Here is a 16019-nt window from a genome sequence, read left to right on the forward strand (position 1 = left end):
GCCTTTCGTCTGTCAAATTCTCTATTCTTGTGAACGGGTCTTGTGCTGGTTTCTTTAGGAGTTCTCGGGGTTTAAGACAAGGAGATCCCTTATCATCTTTCCTCTTTCTTATTGTTATGAAGGGATTAAGCAGACTTATGCGAAGGGCAGAGGATCTTGATCTTATCAAGGACTTTATGGTGGGAAGAGATCCTGTCCATCAGATGGAGGTCTCTCATTTACTTTTTGCAAATGACACCCTAGTTTTCTGTGATGTTAATGTGTCTCAGCTTAGATATCTGAGGTGCATTTTGGCTTGTTTTCAGGCTGTCTCTGGTCTGAAAGTTAATGTGGCTAAAAGTGTGCTTGTTTCGGTTGGAGATGTTCAGGATATTTCATCTTTAACAAAAGTCCTTGGGTGTAGGGTGAGTTCTTTTCCAATTCTGTATTTGGGCTTGCCTTTAGGGGGTTTCCTCTAGAACGGTGGGGAGTTGGGACCTTGTGATTGATAGGTATGTGAAGAGATTAGCAGGATGGAAAAAGCAATACTTGTCTAAGGGAGGGAAAGTTACGCTTATAAAGAGCACTTTATCAAGCCTTCCCACATATTTTTTATCTATGTTCCAAATTCCATGCTCTGTTGTTGATAGGATTGAAAAAATTCAAAGGGATTTCCTTTGGGGTGGAAGAGGTGATGAATTTAAGTATCACCTTGTCAATTGGGAAAAAGTTTGCAAGCCAATGAAGTTTGGTGGTCTTGGTATTAGAAGAAGATTGGTCCCCTTTAACCAAGCTCTTCTGGGAAAATGGCTGTGGAGGTACGGAAGGGAAAGACATCGCCCTTGGCGAAGGCTTGTTTCATGCCGATATGGGGAAGAGAGTGGTGGTAGGTCTACTCATCCGGTTTCTCTCGTGGGAGGAGTTAGGGCGTGGAAATTCATAAGGAAGGGATGGGACGCTTTTTCTACTCATATCAGATTCAAAGTTCGTGATGGCAAATGTGTACGCTTTTGGGAGACCGGCCTTTATCTTGTTTATTTCCCAGGTTATACAGTATTGCAGTTGATAGAAATGCCTACATAGCCAACTTTTATCAACTTGATAGCAGAGGGATTACGTGCGACGTGCATTATCGATGCTCTTTTCAGGATTGGGAGGTGGACGAGGTATGTGTTTTCCTGGATTTGTTGTACCAACAGGAGGCAATTGGCAGAGGTTGTGATGATATGACATGGATTCCCTCTTCCCATGGTCGCTTTGAAGTTCGTTCCTTATTCTTATGTCTTTCTGATTTAGATATTGTTGATTTTCCTTGGAAGACTATTTGGCGTTCTATTGCTCCAACTAGAGTGTCATTCTTTGTTTGGATCGTTGTTTAGGGTAAGATCCTTACGATTGATAATCTAAGAAAAAGGGGCAATTGTCTTGTTAACTGGTGTTGCCTGTGCAAACAAGATGGTGAGTCAGTTGCTCACATTCTCATACATTGTCCTATGGCGAGGGATTGTTGGAATCTTATCTTTTGTCTGTTTGGTATGTGTTGGGTTATGCCTCGTTATCCTAAGCATTTGATTCGTATATGGAGAGGATGCCGTGTGAGTAGCGCTGTTCGCGATTATTGGAGAGTTATATCACATTATGTTTGGTGGTGCATTTGGAAGGAGAGGAATAGTAGAATGTTCGAAGGGAAAGAATAGTCCACGACGATTTTGAAACTTCACATCATACGCTCTCTCTTTTTTTTTTGATAAGTAAGATTTTATTAAAAACGCTCAAAAAGGGAGCGGAACCCAAAGAAACAAAAGGGCCAAAGGGCGCCTTAGACCTTCAAAGAGGCCAAAAAAACAATAATTTCCTCCGTAGATCTATAATCTCTCCCTGAAACCCAACAAAAAAGAGTAGAAATAACTGAGAACTTAAGCATAGAAACAGACTTCTCTTTTCCATCAAAATATCTCCTATTTCTCTCAAGCCAAATACACCACCAGATACAGAGCGGCGTAGACCTCCAAGCATCCTGAATGGAAGCCCCAACTGAGACGCCTCTCCAAGCCTCAATCAACCCTCTAGAGGAACACAGCATAGCCCAATGGACCCCAAATAAACCAAGCATCAAATCCCAACAATCTCTGGCCATGCTGCAATGTAAAAGGAGGTGATCAACTGACTCCTCATTGCATAAGCACATATAACAATGATTGACTACCACCTGATTCCTCCTCCTCAAATTATCCTAAGTTAAAATCTTACCCAGGACGGAGGTCCATGCAAAAAAAGCGACCTTGCGGGGAGCCTTGGAACGCCAAATAGACTTCCAGGGGAAGGGGTCTCCGCGACCAAACGAAAGGCATCTGAAAAAAGACCTAAACTCAAAACGGCCTTGCGAGTTAGGAACCCAGAACCAACGATCCAACTCCCCAAACGATATCACCTGGCTATACAGAAGCTCCAGAAAGCGAGAAACATCCTCGATCTCCCAATCATGAAAATGCCTCCTGAACTGAACATTCCAAGTCAGTCTCCCGTTATCAAGATGATAACAGTCAACAACCATGGCCTGTCGGTGAGAAGCAATCCTGTAGAGCCGTGGGACAGCGAGAGCAATAGGGAGTTCCCCACACCAGAGATCCTTCCAAAAACTGATCCTTCTTCCATCTTTAATTTGAAAACGAACATGCTTGCAGAAATCATCCCAACCCCTCCGAATGAAATTCCAAACTCCCACCCCCCTTGGACCACGCCTCGCAAGAGAGCACCACCCACAGCTACTTTCCCCAAATTTGCTCGCAATAACTCTCCTCCATAGCCAATGCCTCTCTATCCCAAACCTCCAGAGCCATTTACCAAGGAGAGCCTTGTTAAAAGTTAATAACCTCCTTAACCCTAAGCCTCCAAACCGAATTGGATGGCACACTTGATCCCACCGAACCAGGTGCCCCCCCCAAACACACACACAAAGGAAATTGCATTGCAATCTTTCAATTCTCTCAGCCACTGAAGAAGGAATCTGAAACAGAGTGATGAAGTAAGTAGGAAGGCTAGAAAGGGTGCTCTTAATCAAGGTAACCCAACCCCCCTTGGACAGGTACTGCTTTTTCCAACCAGCCAACCTCCTCTCGAATCTATCCACAACCAGATCCCAACTCCCCACACATCTTGAAGGGACTCCCAGCGGCAATCCTAAGTAAGAAATGGGAAAAGAGCCAGTGCAACATCCAAGGATCTGAGCAAACATCTCAATCTCAGGAACATCCCCAACAAGCACAAGAAGACTCTTGCCCACATCAACTTTAAGGCCAGAGACAACTTGAAACCTAATCAAAACGCATCTCAAATACCTCAATTGGGACGCATCCGCATCACAAAACACAATAGTGTCATCCGCAAACATCAAATGGGAGACCTCCAATTTGCTAGCAACATCCCTGCCCACTCGAAAACCTCTCAAAAAACCCAGCTCCACAGCCCTCTTCAGCAATCTGCTAAGAGCCTCCATCACAAAAAGGAACAAGAAAGGGGAAAGCGGATCCCCTTATCTCAAGCCCCTTGAGCTAGAGAAAAAACCCGTCGGAGCTCCATTCACAAGGACAGAGAACCGAGCGCTTTTAATGCAGAAAAGAATCCATCTCCTCCACCGTTCACCAAAACCCATCCTCTCCAACAGGTAGATAAGGAAACTCCAGCTCACATGGTCGTACGCCTTTTCAATATCCAGCTTACAAAGAACACCCGGAACACCGCTGCTCAAACGAGAATCAACACATTCACTAGCAATAAGAACTGAATCCAAAATCTGACGACCTCCCACAAAGGCATTCTGAGAGTCAGAAATGACGCCGTCCATCACCTTTTTCAATCTAGAGGCCAAAACTTTCGCTATCAACTTGTAAAGACATCCCACCAAACTAATAGGGCGGAAATCTCGAACATCCATTGCCTCTCCCTTCTTCGGAATAAGAGCGATAAAAGTTGCATTCAAACTTTTCTCAAAAGAGCCCTGAACATGGAAAGCATGAAAAGAGCCCATCACCTCCTCACGAACCACCTCCCAACACTCCAAAAGGAACCTCATAGTAAAACCATCCGGTCCAGGGGCTTTATCCCCATTACAACTTTTCAGAGCAGAGAGAACTTCCTCTTCTGAAAAAGGCTCTTCCAATACAGAGCACTCCTCTCCCGAAACAGAGTCAAAGTGAAGCCCTTCAAGCAAAGGACGCCAACCTGTTGATTTAGTGAACAACTTCGAAAAGTACTCAGAAAAACTATTACAAATCTCCTCCTCTTTACTAATCAACACCCCATCCACCCGAATCCTCCCAATGTGGTTGCTCCTTCTATGAGCATTTGCAAGTCTATGAAAGAATTTAGTGTTATTATCACCTTCCTGATGCCACAGAGCTCTAGATTTCTGTCTCCATGAGATCTCCTCCATAACAGCAATCTCAGCAAACTCTGCTTAACACTCCACCCTCCTACGCTTCAAAGGAACCGTCAAAAGACCCAGGCTCTCCATCTTATCAATATCAGCAATCTCATAAAGAACTCGATTCTTTCTCCAAGCTAAATTACCAAAAACCTCTTTATTCCAAACTTTGAGATCATTCTTCAAAAAACGCAACTTGCCTGCCAAAGAATGACTAGGAGTGCCAGCCACTCCATACCCCGCCCACCAGGATTGGACTTGCTCCAGAAAACCATCAGCCCGGAGCCACATATTCTCAAATCTAAAAGGAGATCTTCTGCTATGCAGCCCGCCGCAATCCAACAACAACGGAACATGGTCAGACAAAGGACGGGCCAAAGTGGCCTAAACAACATCAGAAAATTTCTCCTCCCAATCACTCGACACCAAGAATCTATCAGGGCGAGAAAGAGACGGAGGAAAATGACCACTGGACCAAGTGAAAGGCCCACCTACCAAAGACAAATCAAGCAAACAGAAAGCATCAATAAACTCTGAGAAAGCCATCGTAACAGCTGTCCACCTACCCCCTGTCGACCTCTCAAAAGGGGAACGCACCACATTGAAATCCCCCCCGATACACCAAGGCATCGACCATTGCCTACGAATCTCCCCCAGCTCCTCCAAGAGCAAATGGCAATCACTATCCTCCGTAGGCCCATAGACTCTAGAAAAAACCCAGCGAAAGCCATCCTCCACCATGGACAGAACACAAGACGCCAAGAAAAGCCCAACCTGAGAGTACGACAAAGAGATCCAACGGATATCCCACATGATCAGAATACCACCCGAAGAGCCAATCGCATCCAAGGCAAACCACTCCACGAATCTCCCACCCCACAAACTTCGAACAATCACATCCGACATCGAGGCAATCTTTGTTTCTTGAAGACACACAAGATGACCGCCCGCTTTTCGAATCACCGATTTCACCACTTTCCTTCTAGCCGGGTCGTTAAGACCCCGGACATTCCATGAAAGAATTTGAAGCTTCATAAGGAAACAGTAGTGTTGACCGACTCATCCTTCCTTCCACTGGCCTTCTCCCTAACCCCCTTCCTCCTCCTTTCATAAGTAACAATGGTCGAAGGACTTAGACTCTCTTCCTCCTCTCTCTCCACTGGAACACTCCCCCTCTTTTGGAAACGTTCCACCACTGTATCCCAAATAGCAATTCTCCTCGTACAAGAACCCAAGGGCAGCCCCAAATATGAAAACGGTAAAGACTCAACTCTGCAACCCAAAATAGCTGCCAGATCATGAATGTGATCCACCTCCCCCACTGGAACAATCACACTCTTGCCAATGTTAATCTTCAGCCCAAAGACAACTTGAAAACAGCCCAGTACACACCTCAAATGCCTCAAATGAGTCACACTCGCATCGCATTGAAAATATGATGATTTTTGTGGATAGTTTGAGGATATAGCATATTGTTTTGTTTGTGAGAATTGTATTTAGGATCAACTCCCCATTTGAATGTTTTTTTATGATATGTTACTTATCACAAAACAAAAACAACTAACACACACACACACACACACACACACACAAACACAAAAAAAAAAAAAAAAAAGAAAGACATTTGCTATACTCCCTTGATTTTTGTATACAATGATCACCTCTACTTATAAGTGAAATGAGAAAGACTTGTAACTAAAGAATAGAAAATACTTGCTCTACAAGTATTCTTCCTTTACAAGTATTTTTAATAAAGGAATTACACAGAAAGTCAAATACAATTATGGTAACAAGTGTCATAGCAATATTTTGCCAAGGAGTAATTTAAGTAAGGATTCTTATAATAATATTATCCAACATAGAGCCTTTAGATCACATAACTTGCACTAAAATTATCATTCGAATGAAAAGTAGTAAAAAATGAGGACACATGCATCATAGACACACTTACCTGGACGCCCGACAAGAATAGGTTCATCAGTAGAAAAGGCATTACTCTCAACATCGGTTGCATCAATGCAATTCGTAAACCATTGCGACCTGTCGCAAATGTTCCTCATCATCATTTGTCGCTAACAATAAAGATATTCAGTCAGCCAAATTTAACATATGAAGATGTAATTTTCACTTAAATTTGGTCTCCTACAAAAGATCCAAATTCAAGCCCAAACCAAGGAAAAATGAAAGTCTTGGACAAATAGATGGAAAAAAATTGCTAAACATATGAAGAACGTAGTAAAAGGCAACTTATTCAAGACAAATAGTCACATTGATCGAGTTGGGATCATCATCATTTTATTTTATTTTATTTTTATAACTTTGGGATCATCATCATTATCCTTCCCTTTATCCCATATAAATGGAATTGGTCATACCTATTCTCTTATTTCATTCTTTGCTATTGAAATCCATTTTGCCCATTATATTTATTTTTTCAATGAAGTCTAATTATTCTATCCCATATTGATTAGCCTAGCTATTTCTCTTTTCTTAAGACAAATGAAAACACAAAAAATCATCACCTCTTTAAAATGGAAGACTATGAACGAAGTCTAGTTCACATGAACATCTTTTCTTGTTTACCACTAAAAACCTCTCGTAAGGAATGAATAACAAGAGAAGTACGTTCTCCTTCATAGTATTATAAATCCTTGAAGATTCAAGAATAAAAAATATTACTTTGTCATTATTTGTTTAATCATTTCCACACTTCTAATCCAAACAAATCCTAGTCTCCCCCAACCCAAAAATAAATAAATAATAAAAATAAAAAAAAAATTAAAACACGGTCCAATTATAATCGATTAGAGTGGAGCATTCCTTATCTAATTGAATAACTCTATTGATTTTAATAATGGTCATTTTTTTAGGTCACACAAGTTAACAGTTGTAAACTTGTTATAATGTGTTTTGAATTTGAGTAGGCAACCGTAAATTCTTCTAAAGTTCACCTGATGCTAAAGTATGCACCATTTGCCTATTTCGTGTTGCTATCTAAAATTCCATCAAAATAATATCTATTCTAACTTGGATTCTTCATCAAACTTCCAAGAAAGTGGAAAGAAAGCAAAGAGACTTAACTCCAATATGAAATCAAATCTATAATTCCAATTATTATACCACAAAAGAAGTCTTGGTAGTTGCTGGATATCATATTTACAAAGAATGAATGTGGTTTACATTTCAAGTCTTAACAACTATCCCAGATGATTCACATCCAAATAAAACCCCTTACATTAATTGAGCTACAATAAAGATGGCACACCAGATTGTGCCTTGCAAAAGGTCCTGAATATAGAAGAAATATAAAAAGAAGAAGAATGAGAGAATTGTGTAAAGACTTGAATGAGATAAATCACTCATTCACAGCTCTAATATTTATAGATAAAAGAGCACATGCTCATATAATAAGAAAGAAAATTAAATCAAATCACAGCATATTTTATAGCATATTCAATGGCATATTCTATAGCATAATTAAATCTCTACTAATATGGTAAGTCATTCCATAAATCGTGGCTATCATATCTGCTAACACTCCCCCTCAAGTTGGTACGTGGATTTTTGAAACGCTCAACTTGAACAATGCATTCTCAAACACAGTCTTTGTAAGAATGTCTACAAGCTGCTGAGAGCTTGTGAAAGCTGGTGACAAATGGAGTGCAAATTTGACCAGAGATGATCTTTTCTCGAATGAAGTGACGGTCCACCTCTATATGCTTAGTCCTGTCATGTTGAACGGGATTTGTTGATATGCTAATGGCAGAGTTGTTGTCACAGTAAAGTGAGAATGGAAGTGACACTGGAAGGCACAAGTTTGTCGTTAAGGTTTTCAGCCATAGCAACTCACATACCCTAAGAGCCATAGCCCTATACTCTTCCTCTGCATTAGATCAAGAGACAACATCCTGCTTCTTACTGTGCGAAGTAACCAAATTGCCACCAATAGTGGTACAATAGCACAAAGTGGACCTCCCATCTAAAACTGATCCTGCATAATCAGCATCTTTCCAAGCCTCAACACATAAGTGACCATGATTGGAAAACAAAATACCACCGCCTGGACACCCCTTTAACTAACGAAGAATCCGAATAGTTGTATCAAGGTGAGGGGCACGAGGAAGTGCATGAATCGACTCATAACACTCAGCATAAGCAATATAAGGTCAAGTCATGGATAAATAGATAAGCTTCCTAACAAGTCATTGTTACTGACCAACATCCGACAACAACTCCCCCTCAGAATCAGCCAACATGATTCTATTCAATCAGAATGTCAGTAGGACAAGCGCTAAGCTAACCAGAAGCAGAAAGCAAGTCAAGAACATACTTGCATTGAGAGATTAAAATGCCAGCTTTGAAGCGAGCCACCTCAATGCCCAAGAAGTATTGAAGGGGGGACCGAGATCTTTAATCTCAAACTAATGGCCAAGATAGCTCTTAACCTCAGCAATTCCGGCAGTATCATCTCCAATAAGAACAATATCATCGACATACACAATGAGAGCAATAGTCTTACCGCCTGAATGACATAAGAACAATGTATGATATGTTGCACTCTGATGGAAACCAAACTAAAGCATGGCAGTGTTAAAGCAATTAAACCAAGCTCGAGGAGATTGCTTGAGGACATACAGGGAGCGACGAAGACGACAAACCATACCAGAATGAGCAGGAGAACGAAAGCCCAGAGGGGGAACGATATACGCCTCCTCCTGCAAATCACCATTGAGAAAGGCATTCTTGACATCTAACTGAAATAGAGTCCAAGATCGAATTGCAGCAAACGGAAAATAATACACGAATGGTATTCATCTTGGCAATAGGGGCAAAAGGCTCCTAATAATCTATGCCATAAGTCTGAGTAAGGATGGCAATGGGACTGAGTTGGGACGGGCTTGGTTAAACCGTACTCTGCCCCGTTAGAAAATCTATCACACCAACTCCGCCCCTACTCCGGAATGGGTTTGTAATTGTTATACCATCTCCGCCCCTATTCCGATAGACAAAGTACCAACTCTACCCCATATACTCCGTTTAATTGCGGGGCGCGGCGGGGGCGGGCCGGGTTATGCCACTTTATTACGTAGTAAAAAAAAACTAGCCCAATGTGCTCAAATTGGACTGAAAAATAAGCTAACCCAACTTTTAAATTACTAACTAGTGAATATTAATATATTAACGGACACTTCCAACAAAGTAACAAGAGTCTTAAAAATATAAAATATATATTTTATATATAAACAAAAATAAATAAATAAATAATTAATTAATTAAATTAAAGGTACATATATAATCGGGACGAGGCCATTACTAAATCCGCCCCCGCCCCAAACTCGCTTCGGGTTTTCAATTATTTTACCATACCCGTCGCAAATCCATTTAGGGGCCACTAAATCCGCCCCTGCCGGGTCGGAGGAAATTGCCAGCCCTAAGTCTGAGCATAACCATTGGCAACCAACCGAGCCTTGTAACGAGCAACTGACCCATCTAGATTATGCTTAACTACAAACACCCAAAGACAACCCACAGCCTTTTGTCCATAAGAAGCGGAACCATGTCCCAAGTCTCATTTTTCACAAGTGCTTATAGTTCTTCTATCATAGCATCACGCCATTTAGGTTTTGCTAGTGCATTTGCAACACTAAAAGGAAGAGAAACAGAGGCAACAGAAACAAGAAATTATAAATAGGGTAAGTAAAAGAACGTTTACCCTTCTAAAGAGCAATGGGGCGATTAAGGCAGTAATCTTACCTCCTTACCATCACTACTGGTCACCACAATATCATCCACGTACACGATCAATGCAGTAATCTTACCTCAAAGAAAATGTTTGAGAAATAGAGTGTGATCCGACTGGCTATGGTGGTATCCATATTTCTTCATGGGCTAAGTAAACTTGCCAAACCAAGTTCTAGGTGACTGCTTGAGTCTATACAAGGATTTTCTCAATCTGCATACCTTACCTCTTTTAAAGGGATTAACAAAGCCAAGAGAAAATTCCATGCATACTTCTTCCTCTAGATCTCCGTGAAGAAATGCATTCTTCACATCAAACTGTTGAAGAGGCCACTCTAAATTTGCAGCCAAGGATAAGGGGACCCTTATTGTATTTATCTTCGCCACCGGTGCAAATGTTTCCTAATAATCTATCCAATAGGTTTGGGTATAACCTTTACCTACCAATCTTGCTTTGAAACTCTCCACTGAACCATTTGTCTTATGCTTCACTGTGAATACCCATTTGCAACCAACTGTCTTCTTTCCCTCTGGTTGCTCAACAAGTTCCCATGTAGAATTTTTCTATAAAGCTTCCATTTCTTCAATCATGGCAACTTTCCACTTGGGGTTGTCAAGAGCTTCCTGTAACTTATTAGTGACAGACACGGATGATAATTGGTCTGCAAATATTTTATAAGATGAAAATAAACGATGTGAAGACACATAATGAAAGATGAGATATTTTACAACAGAAAAACCAAAATCAGAGGGAGGTTTTTTCTCGAGTGGGATAACGTGTCTGATTCTCAATAACTAATTTAGTAGCATCATGTGGTTGATCAAGTTGATCAATAGGTAAATGAGCTGACTCGTTAATAGAAGTATCAATAAAGATGGATCTAAATATAATATTATATATATAGCTCAATCTTCACATTCTTACTCGTGAAATTCGATTCATTACATATTTAAATACACATAGCAATTCTTAACAACTATCCCAGATGAACCAACAGGCCAGTGGCCAAGCGGTACCAAGCCTCTACTTCCTAAAGGGAGGTCAAGGGTTCGAGGGGTTTGAACCACGGTGGAGGCATGTGTGTGAGTACACCAACTAAGAAAAAAAAAAACCATCCCAGATGATTTACATCCAAAATCCTCACATTAATTGAGCAACAATACAGATGCCAAACCAGATTGTGCTTTGCAAAAGGTCCCGAATTTACAGCATTAGTAGCACAGGCCAATCAGCATTTCTATTTTAATTTTTTACTTCCTGCAAAGTATAACAACTTTCTCTATCAGTTTAGTGCATGATAAACACAACTTGATGTTTAAATTATGGAGGCAAAAATTGTCGGCACCGCTAAGAAAGAAGTTTGCAAAATGAATGTTTCTTTTGATGGAAGTTTTAAGGCTCTAAAACTTGGGATCAAATAAAACAAATCCTTTTAGCCACTATCATTCATCAAGGATATAATTTCCCCTATATAATATACCATCAAATATTACTGAACACCTCAACCAGCATTCTTTTTGGCCTACTTAATGTCCCCACTGTACCTCCAACTCAAAACATGTCACTCCTTGAAGAATTCATTCTTTATGTTGCACATGATGAAGAAATTTTAGATCACTCGTAGTTATAGACAGTTATCCTTAATTGGTATCACCTTTAGTTTCTAATAGACTTGCGCATTCTAATACTATCCTATACTGTATTATGCAAATGCATGAAATTATGAACATGTTGCTGCTCATCTATTTAATATCACCATTTTAGTAGTATTTATCTACTGACTATTGCTACCTGAGAATCCACAAACTATTCCATGGAGCAGATTCCATAGCGAAAGTTGATACTTCTTGGACATGAATAAACAAATATTGAATGGCTTACCCGCTTACCCACCTGACATGTGACTGAATAATATTTGACATTGAGATATACCCTTTTAGCATGAATTATATGTATAGCTCACCCTTCGGATTTTTACTAGTGAAATTAGATTCATTACACATTTAAATACTTATAGCAAGTCTTAATAACTATCCCGGATGAATCACATCCAAATTCCTCACATTTGTTGAGCTACAATAGTGATACCACACCAGATTGTGCCGTGCAAAAGGTCCCGAATTTATATCACATTACTAGCACAGACCAATCAGCACTTCCATGTTAAATTTTCACTTCCTACACAAGTTTAACAGCTGTTTTCTATCAGTTTAGTGCATGTTAAACACAATATGATGTTTAAATTATGGAAGCAAAAATTGTCAGCAGCACTAAGAAAGGAGTTTTCAGAATGAATGTTTATTTTCATTGAAGTTTTAATGCTCTAAATCTTAGGGATCAACTATGCAAATCCTTTTAGCTGCTATCGTTCATCAAGGACTATATTGACCCCCTTATATAATATACCCTCAGAGATTACTGAATACCTCAACCTGCATTCCTTTTGTTGAATTCATTCTCCATAATGCACATGATAAAGAAATTTTAGATCAATCACAGTAATCCAGTTACCCTTAATTTGTATCACCTTTAATTTTTGATAGACTCATGCATTCTAATACTATACTATACATGTGTATGTATATGTTCTAATACTATACTATACATGTGTATGTAAATGTTGCCGCTCGTCTATTTAATATTGCCTTTTCAGTGGCATTTATCTATTGACTATTGCTATCGGAGAACCCACAGACCATTCCTTGGAGAAGATTCCATAAGGAAAGTTCATACTTTTTACTTATCACAAAAAAAAAAAAAAAAAAAAAAAAAAAAAAAAAAAAAAAAAATTCATACTTTTTAGACATGCATTGACAAATATTGAATGTCTTACCTGCCTGACATGTGACTGAATAACATTTGTCATTGAGTTATAACCTTTAAGAATGAATTATATGTATAGCTTACCGTTCATATTTTTACTCGTCAAATTTAAATACCACTTACTGGGTCGCTTTCGTCGTAGTAATTCCCCGGGTACTTCTCCTCATCCACCTCTTCTTCATGTTTCACCTTGCAGGGGGATGCTGGCCCTTCTTCCAGAAAACAATTGAATGCTCCGTTTTTCTTACCTTCAGAGTCCAAATCCGAACCGTTAGTTTGAATACCTGACTCGAAATTGGAGCAGAAAGTAACGAAGGTGCGGAGGGAACGAATAGCCATTCGAGAGAGGAGCTTCGAGTAGGTTGTGTCGACAGTTCTTAATGCCATTGTTGCAATGTCTAGGGTTTTTGGGTGTGTGTGAGAGAGAGGGGAAGCGTTATTTTTTCCTTTTGGGCAGGTGAAGTAAAGTAGGTGATCCGGCTAGCGAAATCTCGTTTGAGCAGCTCCAACGCAGGCCTTTAAGGCGATTTTGGGCTGACTTTAGCGATCGCAGGCCTGCCATGCGGGTTCGCATCTGTTTTCTATTGTTTTTTTGCTTTTGACCCAGAATAGTGTTTTAGCTCAAAATACTATTCCTAAGGCCGTGTTTGGCTGGAAAAAAAAAAAAAAAAGCTAAAAAACAGATTTTTGGATTATTTTGGTCTCTCTTTTTTTTCATTTATTAAAAAATTTATATGCACATACTAAATGGTAAGGGTGTTTTTTGCACTTTTTTTTTTTTCTTTTTTTTTTTTTTTTTGGCAGTTTAAACATTTTTTTTACTAAAAATTTATTTTATCATATGCTAGTATCCCCAAACTAAATTTCTGATTCCTCTGTGTATATATACATTCATTGTATCACAGTCTGATCTCATTATAAAAATTTCTTCAAATAATTTCTCTATAAGTGATTTAATATACAAATAAAACACTCTGTATATCTATATACCCATTAAGCTTAGTGCAAATAACGCATCACTAGGCAATCTTACAACCTTAATCTTCCTCTCTATTTCAATCTAAAATTAATCTTTGGAATAAGTTACAATTCTATTCAGAGAGCTCTCTCTTTTTCTTCATATATAATTACACACATATATATATTAGATGGGGCTGAAAAGTCTCTTCAATCCAAATATTGATTAATGCTAAGAATTGTTATTTTTATTTTTTGAGTAATGTTAATAATGATAAATAAACTTATATTATGTTAATGTTTAAACTGCAAAAAAAGTTAAAAATAAAAATTTTAAAAATATTAAATATTAATATTTTTGGAGAGCGAAAATGCACTATTGGAATACATGTGGTAGCTAAAATTTGGAGACTCTAAAACGCTGACGTGGCTATGGGAAATACTGAAGTGGCTATCGAAAAATGCCAATGTGACAAATTCAGAAAGCCAATTGAAGATGCTCTTAGATGCCACAAATTTTGACCGCCACAATTTATTTATTTATTTGTTTGTTTTGGAAGTTAAAAGCAATTGACGGCTTGATGCCTCCACTGGTCCAAATCCCAAACCTCCCATTCGAAGAGGAAGGATGGTACCGCTCGACCACTTGATCATTTGGCCACAAATTTTTTAGGACTAATTGCACTAGCACTTTTTGAGATTTCGGTCAATTTTACTAAAACGGTTAATCAATGCTATTTTGGACAATGACACCCCTCGAGGTTTCAAATGACATATTTGTTCCTTAATATTTTATTTGATTAACTCAAAAAATATCAGGCTTGTTAAATTGCTAAACTACCCCTCATCAATTTCCTCTCTCAACGTGTCTCCCCCTTTTTGATCATTCTCTCTTTGCCATCCCAAAACACCACTGCTGCCGCCGCCACCACAAAAAAAAAAAAAAAAAAAAAAAAAAAAAAAAAAATCAAAAATCAAAATAGACCAAAACACCATCACAGCCCCCACCACAACTGCCGCCACCACCACCACCACAATTAGACAATACCACCACCACTACGAGACACCACCTTAATAGAAAAAATTTATATAAACAACCCCAAACACCACCACCACCACCATAGAAAAAACAAATAAGAATAGCCATGGCTAACCCAATAACACCACGACCTCCCGCCCCAAGCGTGAGAAGAATCTGAAGAAGCGTGTTCATTTTCAACAGCGAGGTCGATGTCGATGCCAACTACAACAAGCTCCTCTCCGGCAAAAGTGGTATCACGCCCATCGACCTATTTAATGTGTCCAAATTCCACACCCGATTCAATAAGTCTAATGGAACCATTATGGGGTTCAACCAAGCAATTGAGAACCAAAAAGCCCTAGCAATTGAGAACCAGAAACAGGTTGCGGTAGCACCGCCACCAGCGTTGCCGCCATTAAGCATTTACTACTCCGCTACCGCGAAAGCTAAGATCCCAGTTTGCTGCCACCCTCACCACGAGGAATCCCAAATCGAACCCAATTCGTATACATATACATATACGTACATTACCTTCACATATATATATATATATATCACCACCGGTGATACCCTTTAATTTTAGAGACATGGGTTGATCAAGTCCACATTCAGAAATTAGGGGATATCAAAACAATTAAGTATTTAAACAAGCACATATTACAAAGTGAAATAAAAGAATAAATAATACGCTGAAGAAAAACTAATAAATAATAATTTTATTAATTAATAATCCTCCAAAAGTTACAACTTAGGAATCCTGTAACTCAAAGACCCCTTGACCAAAATCCACTGTCCAGAAATCCATAAATAAAAATTATAGTGAAATGACATACTAATATCCTACTTTGAAATAAACAAGAGTAAATGATAAATAAGCCTCTAAGTTGCGGATCCTCAACCTCGATACTTGAACCTCTAAGAACCTGAAAGATAAAAATAATGGTGGATCAAAACCCACGAGCAAACTCCCTTTACTAAGCCTCTAAAAACCGATAAATAGTCCATCTCTAACCAAAATCAATCACAATAAAGTTTTATCTTTACAATATACAACATCAAACGTAATAAATAAATAA

General features: G+C 39.1%; 1 protein-coding gene across 2 annotated transcripts in view; it reads right to left on the reverse strand.

The window, feature by feature from the left end:
- The window catches only part of LOC132278712 (uncharacterized), a 63493-nt gene extending 49959 nt beyond the window's left edge, over nt 1-13534 (reverse strand). The window contains exons 1-2 of one of the 2 annotated variants that reach the window (XM_059780570.1): nt 13089-13534; nt 6354-6474 (exon numbers count right to left, since the gene is read on the reverse strand). In XM_059780570.1, the coding sequence (XP_059636553.1) occupies nt 6354-6474; nt 13089-13352 (385 nt within the window). In that variant the 5' untranslated portion in view covers nt 13353-13534. The remainder of the gene's footprint in view (nt 1-6353; nt 6475-13088) is intronic. The other variant, XM_059780571.1, reaches the window with a different exon arrangement.
- Nucleotides 13535-16019: the final 2485 nt, after the last annotated feature.

Source organism: Cornus florida, unplaced genomic scaffold (assembly GCF_030987335.1).
Source record: "Cornus florida cultivar Cherokee Brave unplaced genomic scaffold, ASM3098733v1 CherokeeBrave_3.0.0_Hap2_Chr10, whole genome shotgun sequence".
Lineage (NCBI taxonomy): Eukaryota > Viridiplantae > Streptophyta > Magnoliopsida > Cornales > Cornaceae > Cornus > Cornus florida.